This window comes from Macrobrachium nipponense, chromosome 10 (genome assembly GCF_015104395.2).
Source record: "Macrobrachium nipponense isolate FS-2020 chromosome 10, ASM1510439v2, whole genome shotgun sequence".
Classification (NCBI taxonomy): domain Eukaryota; kingdom Metazoa; phylum Arthropoda; class Malacostraca; order Decapoda; family Palaemonidae; genus Macrobrachium; species Macrobrachium nipponense.
Window position 1 is genome coordinate 73,107,388 of NC_087204.1, and position 20,026 is coordinate 73,127,413.

Here is a 20,026-nt window from a genome sequence, read left to right on the forward strand (position 1 = left end):
TAAACCTGAAGTCGTCACATATAACAAATATGGTACTGATTTTAAGTTTTAATTAGGCAGATCAAATTAAAGTAGCCTACAATTTAGCTGCAAGTTATAAAGAAATACATATCCTTGTTACCTTTCATCTCTGACATTTTTCTTTCGACAATGTGATCATATTAAGAATGAAGTTTGTTTATTTTGACTAGTGTAATTGACTTTTTAGAGACATATGCTTCAGAGTTTCAAGTAATTTGTGTGTTGTAGCAAATATTGTATGTTAGTGAACAAACGACTTGCTTAAATGATACGTGTTTAATATTGGGAACATTCTTCCATTCTTCTCTTGTAGTTGCATTGATGGCATGCTGTATTTTACAGTAGGTAACAACTACTTACTTGAAAACACCAAATATACATTTAGAGTTATTATTCAAAATGTCATTGTTAAAGTTAAGTGATACACATCTTTTATTTTTAAAGAAATTTAAATGGCCATACAACTAATATTGTCTAAGTTTAGTATAATGTTACTACACTGTATACATTGCACTCTTTGAAATTCATTAACTTCCTTGGTGTCCAATATGATTTTAGTTCTTATAGTTTTAAATATTAGTCCAAAGATTGTTTATCAAGTTTAATTAATTGAATAAATTACTACGTGGATGAAAACATTGGTCTGGTACTACATGTAAGAATACTTTACAAAGCAACTTGAACTCAGTATATATACAGTATGTACCTACTGTCAGTTTGCAACAATGCAGTTTCTATCTTTCACCAATTGAACATTGAAATACTTTAGCAAAAAACTGACTTCCTTTTTCTGGATGGTATCCTTGTGGGATGAAAAATAGACTAAAATCAAGTGTATATGATATTTCTGTATGCATACATGTTGTGACTTGTATGTTTGTGTATGTCTTGGAAATTTATGTTGAGTTTGAATTTCTTAAACCTGCTGTTCTTCTAAACACAATACATATTTAAACAGAATGCAGTAATATTCACATCCATATTGGTTTTTATAATTGCAAAGATACAGTGTTATGTTTACAAAAGAAATACATTGAAATCACGTATACATAAATACTGTGTATAATATCAGACAATACATTATATAAAAATTCAATCCTCTTTTCATTGATCTTGCATATAAATCACCCCACCAAACTCATAGACAATTATTCCTCTCTGTGATACTCTCCACCAGCTCCGTTCATCGCCCTCACCTCTATCATCATAGTGGATCTACTGGGCCTCAGGCAGCTCGTCAATGCCTTTGGTGTTTTGTGTATCTTCCGTGGACTTGCCGGAATCATGGGCCCTCCAGTGTCAGGTATCCTTTCCACCCACCTACCAACCCCTGAGTGCAGGTGACCAGGGTAGGGTACCCTGAAAAAGAATGGTAGAAGGAGAAGTTCCTTCTCTTGGTGGTGTGGTGGTGATGATACTGCTGGTCTTACAAACTCATAACCATTTTTCTGCTCCTTTACATCTCGCTTCCCAGACTTGACCTCTGCATGACTTATGACCTAAAATTCTTAAGCAAATTGTTGACTTAATAATGACAAAAGCATGACAGAATTGTATGCACTGTATGGTGCTCACCAGGTGTTACACAACTAAACTAAACTAAGCTGACTTGCCTAGAAAAAACATACACCATATCAAGTCCTACAGACACTATTTATCAGTCACTTAATACTGACATGAGTAAGCTTGGGCTGTCATCTTCACAAACAGCACTACGATTGAAATTGAAAAAGCATATTGAAAAGCACAACTCACATAAGTTTGATCTACAGTTCTGGTAAGTTTTACCTTGTATTGCCATGTTGGGTATTTTTTTATCTATTTGTCTGCTGTATTTAGCTTTAGAGAGGAGGACAAATGCAAGGAAGTTTTCATGCTAAATCTTCTATGTTCTTTTGCTTCCAATTTTTTTGTTTTCACATTTGAAAATTTTTGTTCTTGTATTTTCTTTGTCATCCATGGAGGAAACCTAAATTAAAAATGGATAATGTATACATATCCATAAATACTTTACAATATATTAGGTTGCATTAATGAAGGTACTAAATTGCTATAGTACATACAAAATATTGAATTGACATTAAGACTAAGCATTTTACAGTTTCTAAGGACAGAGGGTTCTAGGGAACAAGTGGATAGGGACACAACAGATTAAGTTTCCTTGGATGAAGTTTAGAAAACTGCAAGGGATCCTTCATAATAACTTAATATTCCAGGAGCTGAGGATAAAAGTTTTATCATTATGTAGCACAGTACACTGTATTTCTTGTATATCGAAAGAACTGTTTGTGCTATACGTATACCACATTACTGCATTTGGACATTACTAAACTGTTAATCCCCCATTTTCTGAAATCTTTGTTAGATGACAAAAGTTGTACAAAAACAAAAATTTTCAATAGTTATCAGGAAATTCATTTCAGGTCCAAAGCCTTTTGATGTGGGTGTTTGATCCTGTATTCTTGGTGCTGAAGTATGTACAATATAAAGCATTTGTAAAAGCATCAGTGTGCTTCTGTAATAGTGCAGAATTGTAAACGGATATCAGTACTGCAGTTATGGAGTGCTTTTAGTCTTGTTCCAGCTGATGGTTGACAACAGGTGACATGATTTTAAGGATGACAGTGACTGCCTGACTTGCAGCATAGTTCTCAGTCAGGCTAATTGTACTAATTACAGTGTTAATTTAATCTGCACAGTAACTTCAGTCTATTGCACAGTATTCTTAGACTGAAAAGTCTGTGGTATTCATCGTCTCCTTCAAGGTACTTATACAGTAACAGGGAATGTTGAATTTTTATGTAGTCAGTGGATCCAGCCTTTTCTATTTTTTTCTTTGTTATTGATATGCACCATAAAATTTTAGCATTAAACTGAAATGTTCATGCAGTAAGAGTATGAAAAACCACAGAGCTCAAATTTTACTAAACAAAAAGTAATGAGGGTCTTCCCACATGTCAGAGTACAATTTCATACAATTATTACTTGTCAATGTATAGGTATATATTTTTCTTTAAGGTACCTTATAAAACCTGTGTGCATTGAGAGTTCTCCATTGTTAAAAGCTTGAGGTTTGTACTATTGTGTATAAATTAGAAATACATATTATGTTCAGGAAATTATAACTTGTAGGGGTTAAGTGTCCTCCAGCAAAGTTTTTTCAAGGGGCAAAGTGTAGTATGCAAGCATATTCTGCCCTTGTAACTTTGAAGTGATGAAGAGAAAAAATGTTATTTTTATCACTAAAACATTTGGAACAACACTGTACACATTTCATTAAACACAGTACTAATGAATACCATCCATAAACGTGAGTACTGTACGTACAATGCAGTATATTTACGTATGTATATATATCTACATATATCTAAATGCAATACATCTTTATGATCAGTTTTCTGTCCAACCTCCAGTTAAGTAAAAGTTTATTTGTGAAGCCTTTTTGCAAAAGTTTACATAATTAGATTGTGGAAATTGTGAAAAAGTTTAGTCATACTTGGGCATGCCCAGAAAGGTATAGTATAGTAATTAATTTGGTAGAACAGTACGTATATAGAATATTCTCTATCCAAGTAAAGTTTACTCTTCATCTTTTACTGCAGTAATTTTTGAGTCAATATGCAACATTTTTGTTGATGTACACATTTGTGGTAGTCTTAGACAAAGAAAATAGCAAAGGTTGGAAACATTTTGATGCTGTTTGGAGTTGTTTATTGGAAGCACATTTCTTACTTAGCCAGTGCTTTCAGCAAGCCAATGAAGCTGGTTTTTAAATCCAGAAATGTGCTCCTAATGGCAAAGTTTTCAGGTACTACATCATATTTTGAGAAACCAGCAGCAGTAACCTAAGTTCTTAGATGCTAACAACAACAGTAACTCGGGTATTACTGTAGATGTAGGGGCAGGTGGAAGCAAGATATATTGGTACTAACCTGAGAGGGGATTCATTACAGCTGCCTACATCTCCCTTTCGTCCATCATCCTGGTGGAACTCCTTGGATTGTCCCAACTCACCAATGCCTTTGGGTTGCTAATTCTCTTCCGTGGATCAGCTTCAATGGTGGGCGCACCAATTGCAGGTAGGTAACATTTTGAGAATTGCAGTACAGTCCTAGGGTAATGCTTATGACCCACCATGCCCCAACATCTACGATTCATCATGAGTTTCTACAGAAGAAAAAGAAAATTGTACATTAACAGTTAAGAATTAATGCTTTTGTTTTCTGCCTTGTATTTGGTGTGTTCCCATTAGTAGATCCACCTCTTTCACAGTTTTGATGTTGAAAGTTTGTAGTATACTGTGAATTTTGAATTTGCATTAGCAATGTTGGATCTACTTCTGTAATGATTTTGTATTTCCAGAAAGTTTGTTTACATTTGTAGCATCACTAAATCTTGTCTGTCATTTATAAGTTTGGCTGCAGAACAAAGTTGATGTACGTATTATGAAGAATGCAGTTGTCAAAATATATTCCTCCATCTTATTATTTAATCTTCATGCTCTGCTTTAACAGCTCATAAATAGTATCACTAAGAATTGGTATCAAATTAAGCTATTTTTTTACTCTGTACAATTTGAATTAAACTAAATCAGAATGACTTTCTTTGGTTTTGTAACAAAGCACTACCTGCATAAAGATGTTTGGGCAAGATTTTTATTGATATGATGCTGAAAACAAGCAGCCCATTAATTTGGCTGTGCATTCATTAACAACTGTCCAAGGAGTTATTTTTATTATGTAGTTCATCTAAGATATGGGTTATTTGTAATCGACTTCATATGAAGATAATGTCCAGCTCTGAAGACAGTCTATATTATTTCACTATACCCTTGACTTTTGTTGTTGGTTTTTATTAAACTTATTTTACATAATATATATATTGAAAAGTATTCACCAGTCAGATCTTTTCAACAAACATTTGAATAAAGAAATGGCTTGTGTTCAATGGATGATGAGAAGAAATGCATGTATTATAGAGAGCCAAGAATACACATGCAATAGTTGTAATAATGCAGTAGTGCAGCTTGATATCCTTGAAATTTATTAAAACACATCTTGTTAAATATAAATGAAAACTAATCTTTATCTTCGTTCATAATGAGTTTTACCAAGCTTCACTAATTTATTATTTTTGTTTTTTTAAAAGCCCAAAATACAACTTTTCAGCCAACTAACCCCTGTTCTTTAATATATTTAATATCCTTTCCTATCAGTTTCTTGTAACACTCTTTGTACAGCATGCACAACCACTATATACATATTGAAGATTTTGGCAAAGGATATATTTTGACAAGCTGTGTAAATTTTTTGGTTCAAGTGGAGTTTGTTATTTCAGCTTTTATGTGCATGGTGTTAAACCCAAGATCTTGTGTAACTATGTATATTATTATCAATAAACTGAATGGCATGGGATTGGTCATATTTCTATTTGGAAAGGGAAATAGCAGATGACCAGGGATTTTCAGGTAAGTCAACATTAATGGCTAGGTTTTTCTTCACTAAAAGTGTTAAGCATTTAGTATGCTTAGTTGGAGAGCTATAATAGTTTAATCAAATTAGCCTTTAACAGCTTGCTGAATTACAAAGAAGTGAATTGTATTGCACACTCCTACTTTGGACAGCACAATATATATATTAACATGGGTTATGATTAATTTTATTCCCTATAAGAATTTAGCTTGTAGATTTTTAAAATTCCACATTTTTATTGCTTTTCTTGTATTGCACAGTCTTTAAAATAAATTGCATTATCCCCTTGTGCCACTAACAATCTCCATAAAGTTCTGTAAGTATTATAATTATAAGACATAAAAAAATTAACCACAAATGTGTTCATGGAGAGGGAAATCATTGCAAAACAGGAAATATTAAAGTTTCTCTTTCAGTCTGGAATAAATTATATTCCAAAAGAATGTTCATCTCTATTTTACCCTTTTTGCTTGGCTGCATCAGTTTGAGGGCAGTATATTAATTTTAAAATTGTCATGTGTCTTTCATGCACGTGTGCAAGGTTTTGTTTGTTTTCATTAAACAAGGTTCACTTAGCATGTCACAAGTACATTTCCATTTACATGAACACTTCAAATAACCTGACTGGACTTTTGACTTTTTTTCTTCCTATGGCAGTTTTTAAATTGTAGTCCAATTAAATGGTTCTCTCACAGTACTCATTTCCTCCTTGATATCTGAACATAATCTGACACAGAAGCATGCTACCTTGTTTCTGAGTGATACAGATGAGCTACAGTAATTTCACCATTGTCAGAAGATATGAGTAAAAAATTAAGTACAAGATTAGACATATCAAGGGATTTTTATGCAAACTAGGTATTAAAGGATATACCTAAATTGTATGGGAAAAGCATGGACTTTATAAATCCATGTGCAAAAACAGACTTTTACGTATACAAATGGCTTTGTTTATAGGTTTCATTTAAGGGAGCCTGTACATTGCATGAGGTGTACTTTTAGTCTGCAGAATTAAATATAGATATTTAGGCTTGTGCAATTTTTAGCATGACACATAGGTATATAGGCAGCTGAAGTTCATGGATTGACTTCAGTGGTTTACTGGCATCATAAAAAATGCCAGTTTTGAAATGACAACATTGCACAAAAGTTGTGACTGATGAAAATTTACAAAATATTTGGTGCAGCTTGAATTTATTTACTAGTAGTATGTACTGTATATGATTTGTCAAGGAGAACAATAGTAACCATAAGACACTTGCAGTGCTATCTTGGCAGTTCCATAGGTGCTGCCTCTTGATGCAACAATACTGTTATAATTATACCAAATTTATTCAAAGACAAGTTGGATACTTAGCAATGACATGAATGCACATTGGAAGCGAGCGTAAGAGGTTGCATTTGTAAGCATTGTATGATTTATGATTATTATATAATATGCATAATGAGGGGATGTAGAATGTGTGAATGTTATTCCAAGTGAAATGAGAAAGATCCTAGTAAATGTAATGTAAATTTTTATATCCTTTGCACTTTGAGATAAGTTTGCATTATAAATTATGCTATATCAATCTGTTGTATATATTAATTATTTAAGAAATGAAATATTGAAATATGTCCCAAAATACTGATTTATGCGCTTCTAATTTAGCATTATTTACTCAACAGGAAGTATTTATGATGCAACTAAGAGCTATGATGTATCCTTCTATTCAGCTGGAGGTCTTCTGTTTGTGTGTGCTATCCTTCATTGTCTTGTGCCCTGTGTACAACGTTTCTACAGTAAATATGAAATGCCAGTAAGTACTGAAATGTCCTTTGCTTGCATGTATCATATTATTATGGGATAAATGAATAAGTGTATCTGTAATGTTATTTAATGGTTCAACATTGAATCATTAAACATAACTTTATGTAATCTTTATGAGCTCACAACTTTTAAAAGCTTAATCATTTGATATAAAAGGGATTTTGACGTAGGAAAAATCTATTTCTGGGCTCAGCCGTGTCGCTCCCGTGAAATGAAGGTAGCAAATTATCTTTTGTTGGTAGGAAATGAGCTGAAAATGTTTTATCTGTAGTTGTAAAGCATGATGCACATTCAGAAATTAGATCATGTGGAATTGATTTTATGTGTTGATGAGAAAGTTGTACATATTGGCAAAAATGACAAACTGAAATTTATGCAGCAATTTTAACCCAGTCATTATTATAAAAAAAGCATAACAACAATAGGATCCCTCATAAGGTATGTGTTTAATATGTGATGTGTATTACATCACTGCATATTCACATCTTGACAACTGTTTTGTAGTTCATGTATGGTGGCACAGTATTATCTGTTAGATAATGTAATTGTACAGTGAATTGGTCACTTGTACTGTGGAAGAACAATATGATGTTAATACTGTAGAGTAATTTAAGAGCACCACAGAATCATATTTCTTGACTTATAGGGCAGATCTAAGGGATGTGTTCTTAGACAAAAGGTGAAAATTGGTGCAAGACAAGTTAATTTGACAGCTGTGGAAATAGAGAATTTAGAATGGATGAAAATTAAAAGACAGAATTTAAAATGGGTGAAAATTAAAAGACCAAAAGCAATGCAGCCAAGACTGAGAAATGCAGACAAAGAGCTCTGGTGTTATCTGTAGTGTGCCACACAAATGCACATAGTAAGCACTACCTACCTATATAAGAATGTTAAGAGGGAATTTTTTTGCTCAAGTATTCAACATGTAGCTATATAGAAACTTTGTTATTTGTTACAGTAGTTTTAATCACTGATGTATGGAGTATGTTTAATTTGTCTACTATCACATGAATTTGTTTTATTCTTAGTCTTTAAAATGGTTTTACATACTGAAGAATGTTTCAGGATTACTGGCCTATGATACTTGGGGGCAGTCTTGCTCTTTACATTTTTTCCAATAATATTTGTCTTTTCCCTAAAAGCTTTCCCGACATAGAGTTGAAACATAAAACTTCTAATTTTTTAAAATTAAATTTTATGTTGTTCAGGTAGTGAATTATTCAGCCATCAGACCAAAAAAATATGTTTCATGGTATAGTTTAGCCACTATCATGTTGCTTTCTTGTACATTTACTGTATAGTATGACTCAAGTAAAAGAGTGCAGTATACCACAGTATACAGCACATTTACTAATTCTTCAAGCTCATAAAAAATTAAGTAGAAGGTTGCTATGCTCTGGCAGTTCCTCCGTCATGTTTTTGTGACATTTAACATCAAATGCAAGAGTACATAAAATTTTTTTATGTTAAATTCAATTATCTTATACGGAAATCACAACCCTATAACACACATACTTATGCCCAATTTTATGGTCTACGTATTGCATGTCCTCAGACTCTACAGTCTTTTAATTAAAATACAAATCAGTAGGTAGTACTACAATGTATGACACTTTGACAAACAGTTATATACCTCACTCTTTGGGAGTTCTGCAGTTCTGACAGAATTTGCTAGAATGTTTGCCTTGTGGAGGATGGTGTCTTTCAGCATTATTCTATCAGCACCTCATTATGATGCATTACCTCATTCATCAACCTATAGGAGGCTTAGTGCACTACAGGCATTACTCAAGGGTCTTGACAGCATCCCTTTGACCCCCACTGCAGTCCCTTCAATTCCTTTTACTGGACCTCCATTCATATTCTTTCTTCCATCCTACTGTCCACCATCTCTTAACATTTGTTTCACTGTGCAACTGTAAGGGTTTCCTCCTGTTACACCTTTTTACTCTCAATTTCCCTTTCAGCACTGTATGATGTCAATTTCTTGCACTTGGCCTTTAGCCTAAATTTTATATTCCATTCTACTTAATTCATCAGTATTTTAATGTCTTTAATGAGAAGTGGTGTGATTTCTACACCTTACACTTCTTTGTCCCCAGTGTTGACCTTGGATATAAATATTTTTTTATGTGTCTGACTGTGAGTAGTCACATTTATTACTGGGAGTGACACTGTTGCATTGACCAGTAATCATGGTACACAAAGCATTTTTGTTGAATGACAAAAGAATCAGTCCCCTCCTGAAGTTTTTCCTTTCATCCATTTTTTGTTGCAATTCCAGAAATGTACACTTACAGATATAATAGCCTGTCACTCAACATATTTCAAACCCAAGCACCTTGCTCTGTATTCTAACAGATTCTTGTGAATGAACAATAGTAGTTTCCAGAGCCTTTGTCTCTTGACACACACAAGTCCCCAAGTGAACTCAGACGCTCCAGGTGTTGATCACAAAATTGAAATTTTTATATAAGTAACTGTATAATTACGTAGCTATTAGTTTCACTCATTTGGCAGTTAAAATTTTGAAATTTGTGGGTTGCGCCCTAATGTTTCGTCGGTAATGACTTGCCCCATCCACTTTTGGAGGGGAAAGAGAGGTACAACTTAGCAGAGAGCTTCAATTTGTTTCTTCCGGCTGATGGGTGAAGTCCAGTGGTTGGCAGCTATTAATTTTTTGGAATTATTGCTTTTCTGGTTGTCCTTTATCACAACAATTGGTGAAGTATTCCTTTATTGGTTGCCTTTCAGCATATTTAGTTAGTGATTGATGCTCTTTGAGACATTATCTCATTACAACTTCTCCCCCATGATTTTTTACTATTCAAGATATCTGGTTCTAGTGCATCTAATCTTAGGGACCTATGAGGCCATTCAGTGCTGAAATGGAAATAACAGTAAAGTAAAAGGTTTGAAAGGTGTAACAGGAGGAAAACCTCACAGTTGCACTATGGAACTATTGTTAGGAGAGGGTGGAAAGTAAGATGAAGAAAGTTAATATAAAAGGAGGTACGTAAAAGGAACAAAAGTGGTTGCAGCTAGGGGCCAAAGGCATGCTGCAAAGAACCTTAAGTAATGGCTACAGTGCACCACATGAGTTCTCCACTGACAGCACTACCCCCTAAGGGGCATACAAAGTGTGTTGCATGCAGGGGGTAGACTTGCTAAAGACAATTCCTAACTAGCTATGAGTTTACTCTTCTACACCCTAGCAATTGCCTTCCTTTTCTTGTCCCTTGCCAATTTCTATAAGTGATAGTCTCAAGTCTTCCATTTTTTAAGATCCCAATCAGCACACTCTTGGCATCTTAAGATGTCTTTGGCTTCTTCTCAGAGTGAAGGGCTTCTACTTTGTTCATTTGGGACAATTAGAGTTTACTTGTAACAAAATCAGAAATTTCTCTTCTTTGAGACTTTCTCAAAGCAGATCACATCAAGAAGCAAATCTCCAAGAATAAGGTCTCAATCTAGTAATGTCAGGTCAGCACAAGGGCTTACTCAGATTTCTTGGATGTTGATGACGCAATATATGTTTTAGTACAATTAGGAGTTTGCTACCATACTTTCAGCAGGAACATTGAGATGCCATGCTGTTTTTACTAAATTCTATCCAAGACTTTACTTAAGACATTTCAACGCATTCTTGTTGAAGCTGATTGTCGAAATGGGTCATGCTACCCATGGGAAGGGACAGTACTCCTTTACCTTTACCAAACTTATAACTTTTATGTCATCTCCCCTCTGGTGCCCTTGTGAGGCATAGCTACTTGAGTATTTACCATCTTTTCTCAAATTCATGGTCAGTGTGCATATTCTTGTTGTAGCCCATTGCCATGGTGGGTCATGTGTTACCAAAGGTACAATGCCATTTCAGTTTCATCCACATCATTAATACTTCCAAGTCATCTCCCTCTTGTAAGACATGACTGACTGTCTGGGGTACTTACTGTCACATTTTGGTAATACAGTCATACAGATTACAGACATTTCCTGTAGTTACATGGAGTTACATTCTCCAATGGGACTGAACTCTGTTCATGAAAAGGTTTCACCCATGACACGGGATTGATCTCCATAGTCATCATTCTTTTGGATCTAGTTAGGCAGCTCATAAAGGGATTTTGACGTAAGGAAAAATCTATTTCTGGGCGATTGGTTCGTGTCGCCAGCGAAATCCCACCCTGCCCATCCCAACGCTCAAGATTGTCTGCTAACTTCAGGATGGCCACCAGAGGCGCAGCAGTCGGCAGCATGGGATGGAGTAGTAGTAGTTGCTGCCCACTCTGTGGGTCGGCTCCCCTCTAGTGGGGGTTTTGTAGTGGGAGATTTCTATTGGCAAGTGGTTCGTGGTAGTGGTCTCACTCGCCATAGTGTTCATACCGACACCCTCTTGGAGGGTGAGCGAGTCAGTAGTACTGACCTTTTCTTTATTTTATTTATTCTCTGGTATGTGTTAGTACATTTACCTTAGAAATAATGGATTAAAGGATATTTCGCTGGCGACACGAACCAATCGCCCAGAAATAGATTTTTCCTTACGTCAAAATCCCTTTTCTGGGCTCAGTTCGTGTCGCTGCGCGAAATCGTACCAGAGAAATAGCACAAGATTGTAAAGAACAAATAAAACAGACAAAAAAGGTCTCAATAAAAGATAAAATAAAATGAAGAAATATAATTGCTAATAAATATACATATACACAATGATACAGAATAGAAATATTACTTAAAATTAACTTAAAGTTAATAATATTTCTTAAAATTAACTTAAATTTAACATATATATACAGGGCTTACATGGAATATATGTTGAGCTTAACATCTGTGTATAGTTAATATGTACAAAGTAATTAAAGCAATTATAATAATAAATTGAATAGAACAAACTTCGACAATAATATAATAAAGAAATGTATATGACTTAGTATACAAAACCCGTAACCATTGTAAATGAGATGTGTCACCCTAGCATAAAAATAAGGGGACCACATCAAAGAGATCATTATATACAATCAATTGTGAGTGACCCTAGCAAAAAAATAAGGGGCACCCACTGTACCATCATAAGAGCAGCTAAGACTCAAGGTAAACGTAGATGAACATGGCAGGTATAGACAAACTGTTGGGTGAGATAGGTAGAAAGGAGAACTGGATCTTCTACTAAAGATTAAGCAGAGTCGGGGGAAACTATGTTACCCGCCGCAACTGCTGAAAATTTCAGAGCTTCCAAGGACTTTAAGTAATGACGCTTAAATACTGTCGGCGATTTCCATCCGGTATACTTTTTTAAATCATCGAAATTCATGTGTTGGAAATAGTTAATTGAGGTGGCAACTGCCCTGACATCATGTACTTTAGGGAAGGAATCAGGGTTGGCTTGCTTAATAAAGTACAGGATTTGTTGCCTGATACCTTTAGTAGATAAAGTACCACCTTTTTCTCTCATAAAGAGGGGACCCGAAGAGGATGAGGATGTCCTGGACAGAAAGGCTCGTAAGGTCGATACTGGACAAAGAGAGACATCTTGTGGAAGGGGTACAACCTTCCATGGTTCCCACCTCATCAAAGGATCCTCATTCTTTGCTATAAAACTACGTTCCGGAGAAAGTAGAACTTCCCCTGTGGGAAGAAATTCTATATGATTGGGATCTCTGGATAACGCCGACAGTTCTGAAATTCTAGCTCCTGAAGCCAAGCTTAACAAAAATAGAGTCTTTCTCAAGAGCATTATAAATGAACATGATGTATTATCTGTTTCTGAAGCCAGCTTAAGAACATCATTTAAGAACCACGACACTGACGTAGGCCTCACTGAAGGTCTAAGTCTAGCACAAGCCTTGGGAATAGACGAGAAGTAAGAGTCTGTCAAGTCTATGCTGAACCCGAGTTGAAAAATCTTTTTCAAGGCCGACTTGTTTGTCGTAATAGTGCTAGCTGCTAAGCCTTTTTCAAATAAAGATCTGAAAAAGGATATAGCTGAATTGATTGTCATGATTCTAATATCTGATTCTCTCAGGAAGGATGCCAACTTTTTGACTGCAGCATCATACTGTCTCAAAGTTGAATCTCTCTTATCAGATTCCAAGAAAAGAATATTTCGAGGATCAATATTCGCGTCTCTTTTAGCCGCGAACTTCATGAAGTCCATAAAGTTAGGGTTTTGAGAATTCCTGAGGAAGCGAACACAGTCTTCGTTTGTACTAACTGGGAGAGCCTGGGATTGGGAATTCGAAGAGGACAAAGACCCAGTTCCAGAATGAGAGGGTACCAATTGCTCTTCGGCCAGTCTGGGGCTACTAGAGCTACTTGACCCTTGAACGTCCTGAGTTTGTTCAGTACCTTCAGGAGAAGATTCACTGGAGGAAAGACATAAATCTTCTCCCAGTTGTTCCAGTCTATGGACAGGGCGTCCGTGGCATAGGCCAGAGGGTCCAGGTTGGGGGCCACATAACATGGGAGTTTGTGGTTCGCTTGGGATGCGAATAAATCCACTTGTAGACCTGGAACCCTCCGGAGAATCCATGGAACGAACTGTTGTCCAGTGACCATTCCGACTCCAGAGGAACTGATCGGGATAGAGCATCTGCTATGACGTTTCTCACTCCAGCTATATGGGTGGAGGAGAGGTGCCAACTGAACTTGTCCGCCAGGGAGAAGATGGCTACCATGACATGATTCAGATGTCGTGACTTGGAGCCTCCCCTGTTTACACAATGGACTACCACTGCGCTGTCTAAAACTAGCTTTATGTGGGAGTTCTTTGGCGGACGTAACCTTTTTAGAGTCAAGAACACTGCCATTGCTTCCAGTACATTTATGTGAAGCTGACGGAACTGGGGTGACCAGGTTCCTTGAACCTTCTTGAACTGAGAATATCCTCCCCAGCCGCTTAATGAAGCGTCCGTGTGGATGGTAATCCCCGGAGGAGGAAACTGAAGGGGTACTGATATTGACAGGTTCTTGACTTTTGCCCAAGGGCGTAGACGATTCCGCAGAATCTGTGGGACTGAAGACAATTTGTCCCTGGACCTGACATTTGCTCGTGAGCGCCAGATTCTGGTTAGGTCTTTCAGTTTGGCTTTCATCAAGATGTTTGTCACTGATGCAAATTGGAGTGAACCCAGAATCCTTTCCTGGGTTCTCCTTGAAGCAAGTTTGTGTCCTAGAAATTGCTTTACTGACTTCGCTATTTCTTTTCTCTTGGCTGATGGAATCGACAGAGTATGGGAGGATAGATTCCATTGAATGCCCAGCCACTGAAAGTTTGACTCCGGAGTGAGTCTCGATTTTGTCCTGTTTATCTTGAACCCTAGATATTCTAGGAACTGGATTACTTTCAGTGTTGCTTTGCGACATTCCTCGACTGTTGGAGCCCAAATTAACCAATCGTCGAGATATGCTACTACCATGATCCCTTGCGACCTTAGTTGTTGGACGACCACTTCCGCCAACTTCGTGAACACCCTGGGTGCCACGTTCAGACCGAAGGGAACTACCTTGAAGGAGAATGCCTGATCTCCTATCTTGAAGCCCAGATAAGGGCGAAAGTGTCTTGCAATAGGGATATGATAGTATGCGTCTGTAAGATCGATAGAGGTGGTGACGGCCCCACGGGGAAGTAAGGTCCGCACCTGCGAGATGGTGAGCATCTTGAACTTGTCGCAGCGAATGGCCAAGTTTAAACGGGACAAGTCTAAGATTACCCTTCTTTTTTGTGAGCCTTTCTTTGGAACGCTGAACAAGCGCCCTTGAAACTTTAATCTGTTGACTCTCGCTATTGCTCCTTTCTGAAGGAGGTCCTCCGCATACTCCGTCAATTCTTTGGATGGAAGTTGAAGGAAAGGTCTGGGTGGGGGCGGATTCGCAACCCAACTCCAACCCAGGCCTTTCGACACAATACTTTGTGCCCATTTGCTGAATCTCCACCGATGGCGGAAAAGAAACAGCCTCCCTCCTACCTGGAAGTTCTCATTGTTGTTGGTAACCTCCGCGGCCTCCCCGGAAGTGTTTTCCTCTATTAAGGGACCTTCCTGATCCTCTGTGACGAAAGGATCGCTTACCTCTGCCTCCCCTACCCGAGCGGTCATACTGCTGAAAGGCCTGGCCTTCGAACACCTGGTTGAAGGCTGGGGAGACAGCGTAAGAGGTGGAAGGTTGAGGCTGGGGGGAAATCACATAGATAGGCTGTGATTGGGCCTTGGAGGTAGAGGGTTGGGCCGCCTGCACCAACGGAACAGCCGAAACAGGCTGGGCAAAGCGTTGTTGTTTCTTTTTGGTATGGCTGGAAACGTCTGGGTTTCCTCTGAGCCTTACCCCTCACTGCTTGGTCTTGGCGTCTCTTTGCAGTGAGACCCCAACGATCCTTAAGGCTTTGGTTAAGCCTTGTAGCTTCTGCCTGGACCTCCTTTACCATTGCATCGGGGAAGAGGTCTGCTCCCGCCCCAGATGTTGATGAAAGCAACTATTCGGTTCATGCCGAATAGTTGCTTCTTGGAGGACATGCTTCCGACAATTCGTTCTGGCTGTGGCGAACTCAAACATGTCAGACTGTACCGTTTGAGTCAGTGACTTGGTGATAAGCTTAAAGAGTGGCTCGGAACCGTAAGCAATGGTAGCCACTTCTGTCATGGCCATGGTGTTAATAGACCTGGCTAGCCTAGACTTGGCCTCAAACTCCGCCTGAATGAGGCTGTCCGGAAGTCTAGGCAGCTTCTCACCAAACTGATCCATAGCACAGTCTGGTTTGAGTTTGCCCGCCGAAAAAGTGTTGGGCAGGTCTTCCCACAATTCTCCGGTTGAGGGAAGTAAAGGAGATGTGGGGTCCGCTTCCTTTAGCTGTGGTAACGACTCCCCCTTTTGGGCCGCTGGGATAGTGACCGTAGCGATTTTGGTAAGGAAGGGAAGCGGAGTTCCCTCTTCCATTGTGAAAATGGTGAAGGGACTCTTAAAGGGTTGAATCTTCGTGTTTGAACAATCCATGTCCTCTAAGCACCTGAGCCATTCTCTTTGAGCCTGGTCACGTGAATAGAGGACTGTCTCTTTAGGGACCTTGTCATCTCGCGTCATGGCTGCGTCAGTGAGTCTGGCGTAGCCAATGAACGGCGGCTGTAGACCCTCCGGGTAGAACTCGAAGTCCTCAATCCTTCGAGTTCCACACTCCGGAATAGAAATAAGCCCGTCCTGGAAGGGGGCGTATGACGCCACCCTCCAGGGGTTGTTCATAGAGAACGGAGGCAGAGAGTCATGAGGTGGAAGCTGAGCTATACCTGTGCCGAAAGGTGGGGGAGTAGCTAGAGGAGCCTGGCTAAGTTCGGCGATGATGTTATCCTGGGAGGTGATCCTGTCGGACAACCGGGAGAACATCTGCTCCATACTGTTTTTGAGAGAACCGACCAAATCCCCCATGTGTTGTAACAGACCAGCATTGGGATCCAAAGCCGGAGCTGCTGCGGAGGTGGTTGGGTAACTCTGAACAGGTACCAAGGGGAGAGGAGAAACGGCTGACTCCGCCGGAGTATGTGATCTCTCCTTGGAAGACCTACTCCTTGAGGATTTGGAGCCGGACCCAGAAGCTCTAGACCTCTCTGCTCCGGGGTTCGTAGCCGGAGACTTGCGAGATGTTGACGCCGACGACGTCTTTTTGGACGACGACGACGTCTTACTTAGGGTTTTCACAACCGTCTGTCCTTTGACCTTAGGTCTTACGGAAGCATCAGGAGAAGTATAAAGGAGCTCAGCTCCTGTAAAGCCTTGGAAGGAAGCTGGAGAGTTAGCAGGAGTAGAAGACCCAGTGGCGCCCAAGGGAAGCCCTTGGGCGTCCAACGTACCTACCTCGACCAACAGGTCGTCAACACCTACCATAGGTTCAATATTCAGATCCAGTGTCGCGACTTCCGACGAGATGTCCTGGCCTGGTTCACTCAACGAAGCGGCGAGCTGTTGCTGAATCGCCGCCATAGTCGGGGCTGCCTCTGCCGGGTCGACGTAACCCGTTGACTTGCCGCCGGGGAAGATCAGGACAGCCAACCTCTTCTCAAGAATGTAGGGCTGTCCCTTGGCGGCGTTCTTGCCAAAACCGCCGACCCAAGCCCTCAGGGTTGCCAGGGCGGTGTCTCTAACAGCGGGAGCCTGGAAGAGAGGGTATTTGTTAGTTTTAAGTTTAAACTTAAGATTAAAACTTAAGTAATAGGTTTAGACTAAAAACATAGGGGATGCGAGATCCCGTATAAAACAAGCTTAAGTTTAAAATAAGAGATTAAAATTAAACTTAAGAGCTATAACCTTGTAGGGATTAGCGAACGGAGTTGGGAATACTTACCCCGTCTACGAGCTGGCTCACCAGATCGTAGCAAATAGTGCAGGTCTCGTGAAACCAGACTTGAAGATTCCCGTGCGGAGTCGCGCATGGAGCATGGGATCTGCAGACTTCATGCCCACAGGGGTCCTGGAGCATGGCATTGCATCCTGGATGCTCACAGTTGGTGGTCTGTAAGTGAAAAGATACATGAGCATCCTAAAAGATATCACTTACAGGCTAGAGGCTAAAAGAACTCCGCTGCATGCCGGAGCGCGAAAAAATTTTGGGCATAACCCCTCCCTTACCACCTGAATAGGCTAGGACCCCCGGAGAGATCCGGTGTGTAGGTAACGGAGGGATTTGGCTTAAGGTAACTTAAATTAAACTTACTATAGTTTAAATTAAATACTAAATACTTAAACCTAAAGCCATAGAACGTACCGGAATAAATCCGGTGCGCGGCGGTGTTCGTGTCGCGATATCAGCGCGACGGGGTGGTTAGGAAAGACCAACTGTACGCCTGCAGTCCGCCCGCCAGGGTGAACTAGCACCTTTCCACGTGGATGCCGGAGCTCCGGTAAATTAAAGAGCACCAGTAAGCTGGGAAAGGGCGAGAGGGCGAAACAGACTCGAGCTAGCAACGGAGCGACGGAGTAACGACGGAGGGGGGAAGGCCAGTCCCCCCCCCTTAGTCATCCGAGCGCGCCGTGAAGCCAGAGAGAGGTCGGGTCCAGTCTGGGTCTGTCCAGCCCCCCCTACTCCCTCCGCCTAGGGAGAGAGGGAGGCAGGCACGGGTATGTGGAGCGAGCGAGGACAGACCAACCCTCCCCCCCGGCCCAATGGAAGAGCGGGAGGAGGGAAAGGTGACTGGACAGGCGCCTGGCTGCTCCGTGATCACGTAGTGACCACGGAGCGGTAACATGCAATACAATGACACAATATAGCCTAGGATAAAGCAACCAACTAATCAGAGAGATGCTATAGAGAAGCAACCGAACTGAAGAGCGGAAGCAATAGTGGTGGATACCAATAATACATAACCTAGGCTACGTGAAATGCCAGACGCCGTAGGCTAACCTAAAATATAAATAACCAAAATCACTTAACGTAAAGAAAGAAAATAAATCAGTAGGAGAAAAAATCCAGGAGTGTACGACTAACCCGAAAGAAAGTCTACCACTCAAAGCTAGCCGGGGCCGATACTAAGAGCTGTGGCTAGGGTCTGGATGGAGATGCCTACGCAAGGTGAAGAAGACATGCATGCATGACATAAACCCAGTAGGCTGGACCCCTAACATAAAATAGATAACTAACAATAGAGCGTAAGGAAATAAGGGAAGGTTCTGGGTATGGAAGACCAAGAACGAACCCGCCACGAGGCAGAACCATGCTGCCATGCTTCCGACCAAGAGCCCGTATTTATACCTAAAAAACGGCAAATACTGACTCAAGGGCGGAAAAAACTCAATAGCAATAACAACTGATTACTTAACTTAGCTGCTGCGATGGCTGTACGCTCCATGACTGATAAATCCAAAATAGGGGCACAAAAAACAGAGCAAAAAAGGGCACGTGTGTACGCGGTGCGCTAACTGAAAAGGATGGCCACCAGAGGCGCAGCAGTCGGCAGCATGGGATGGAGTAGTAGTAGTTGCTGCCCACTCTGTGGGTCGGCTCCCCTCTAGTGGGGGTTTTGTAGTGGGAGATTTCTATTGGCAAGTGGTTCGTGGTAGTTTGTCTCACTCGCCATAGTGTTCATACCGACACCCTCTTGGAGGGTGAGCGAGTCAGTAGTACTGACCTTTTCTTTATTTTATTTATTCTCTGGTATGTGTTAGTACATTTACCTTAGAAATAATGGATTAAAGGATATTTCGCGCAGCGACACGAACCGAGCCCAGAAATAGCTAATGTGTTTCCCTCATCATTGTAAGCCTTCATTGTAAGGAGCTTTTGTCAATATTCTGTGACAAATGGCAACATTTGATTTCCAACTTACAGGAATCTTAGGACAAGGGCTAACCTTCAGTAACCATCAAAATACTATAAAGGAAGGAGGTTTCTCTTGATGATGTAGTAGTAGAGAGGCTTTGATTTGGAAATGCCACTGACAACAGTAGTCGACCTGAACTATCAGATAGTTCTGGTAGTGACAGTAGTGATTATGGTGATGTTTTTTATATTGTATTTACAGACAAACCTACCTTAGATTATTTTTTAACTTCAAATTTTATCAGAGATGATCATGAATCAGAGGAAATGACAAGAGGAGGAAGCAATTTGTCAATCACCAGAGATGGTATGAGTAAACAAAGAAATTGTAATAAAATTGCCAATGGAAGACCATTGAAGATTAAGTTCATAAAAACTTGCTCTGAAACTTTTATTGGATAATAAATTCACATTTTTTTACAGTGTACCAAG

At 39.6% G+C, this 20,026-nt stretch overlaps 1 protein-coding gene and 1 long non-coding RNA gene across 14 annotated transcripts in view; one reads left to right on the top strand and one right to left on the bottom strand.

The window, feature by feature from the left end:
- LOC135223692 (uncharacterized) overlaps nucleotides 1–20,026 on the top strand; it is a 299,245-nt gene that overhangs the window by 219,162 nt on the left and 60,057 nt on the right. For 12 of the 13 annotated variants that reach the window (XM_064262401.1, XM_064262402.1, XM_064262397.1 and 9 more), the window contains 2 exons: nucleotides 1,199–1,324; nucleotides 7,161–7,291. In XM_064262401.1, the coding sequence (XP_064118471.1) occupies nucleotides 1,199–1,324; nucleotides 7,161–7,291 (257 nt within the window). Of the gene's footprint in view, nucleotides 1–1,198; nucleotides 1,325–3,974; nucleotides 4,101–7,160; nucleotides 7,292–20,026 lie in introns of all 13 variants that reach the window. The other variant, XM_064262398.1, reaches the window with a different exon arrangement.
- Nucleotides 990–4,091, bottom strand: LOC135223694 (uncharacterized). Its single transcript, XR_010316566.1, has 2 exons — nucleotides 3,954–4,091; nucleotides 990–1,380 (listed from the first exon to the last, which is right to left on the bottom strand). It is a non-coding gene; the product is annotated as an uncharacterized LOC135223694 (long non-coding RNA).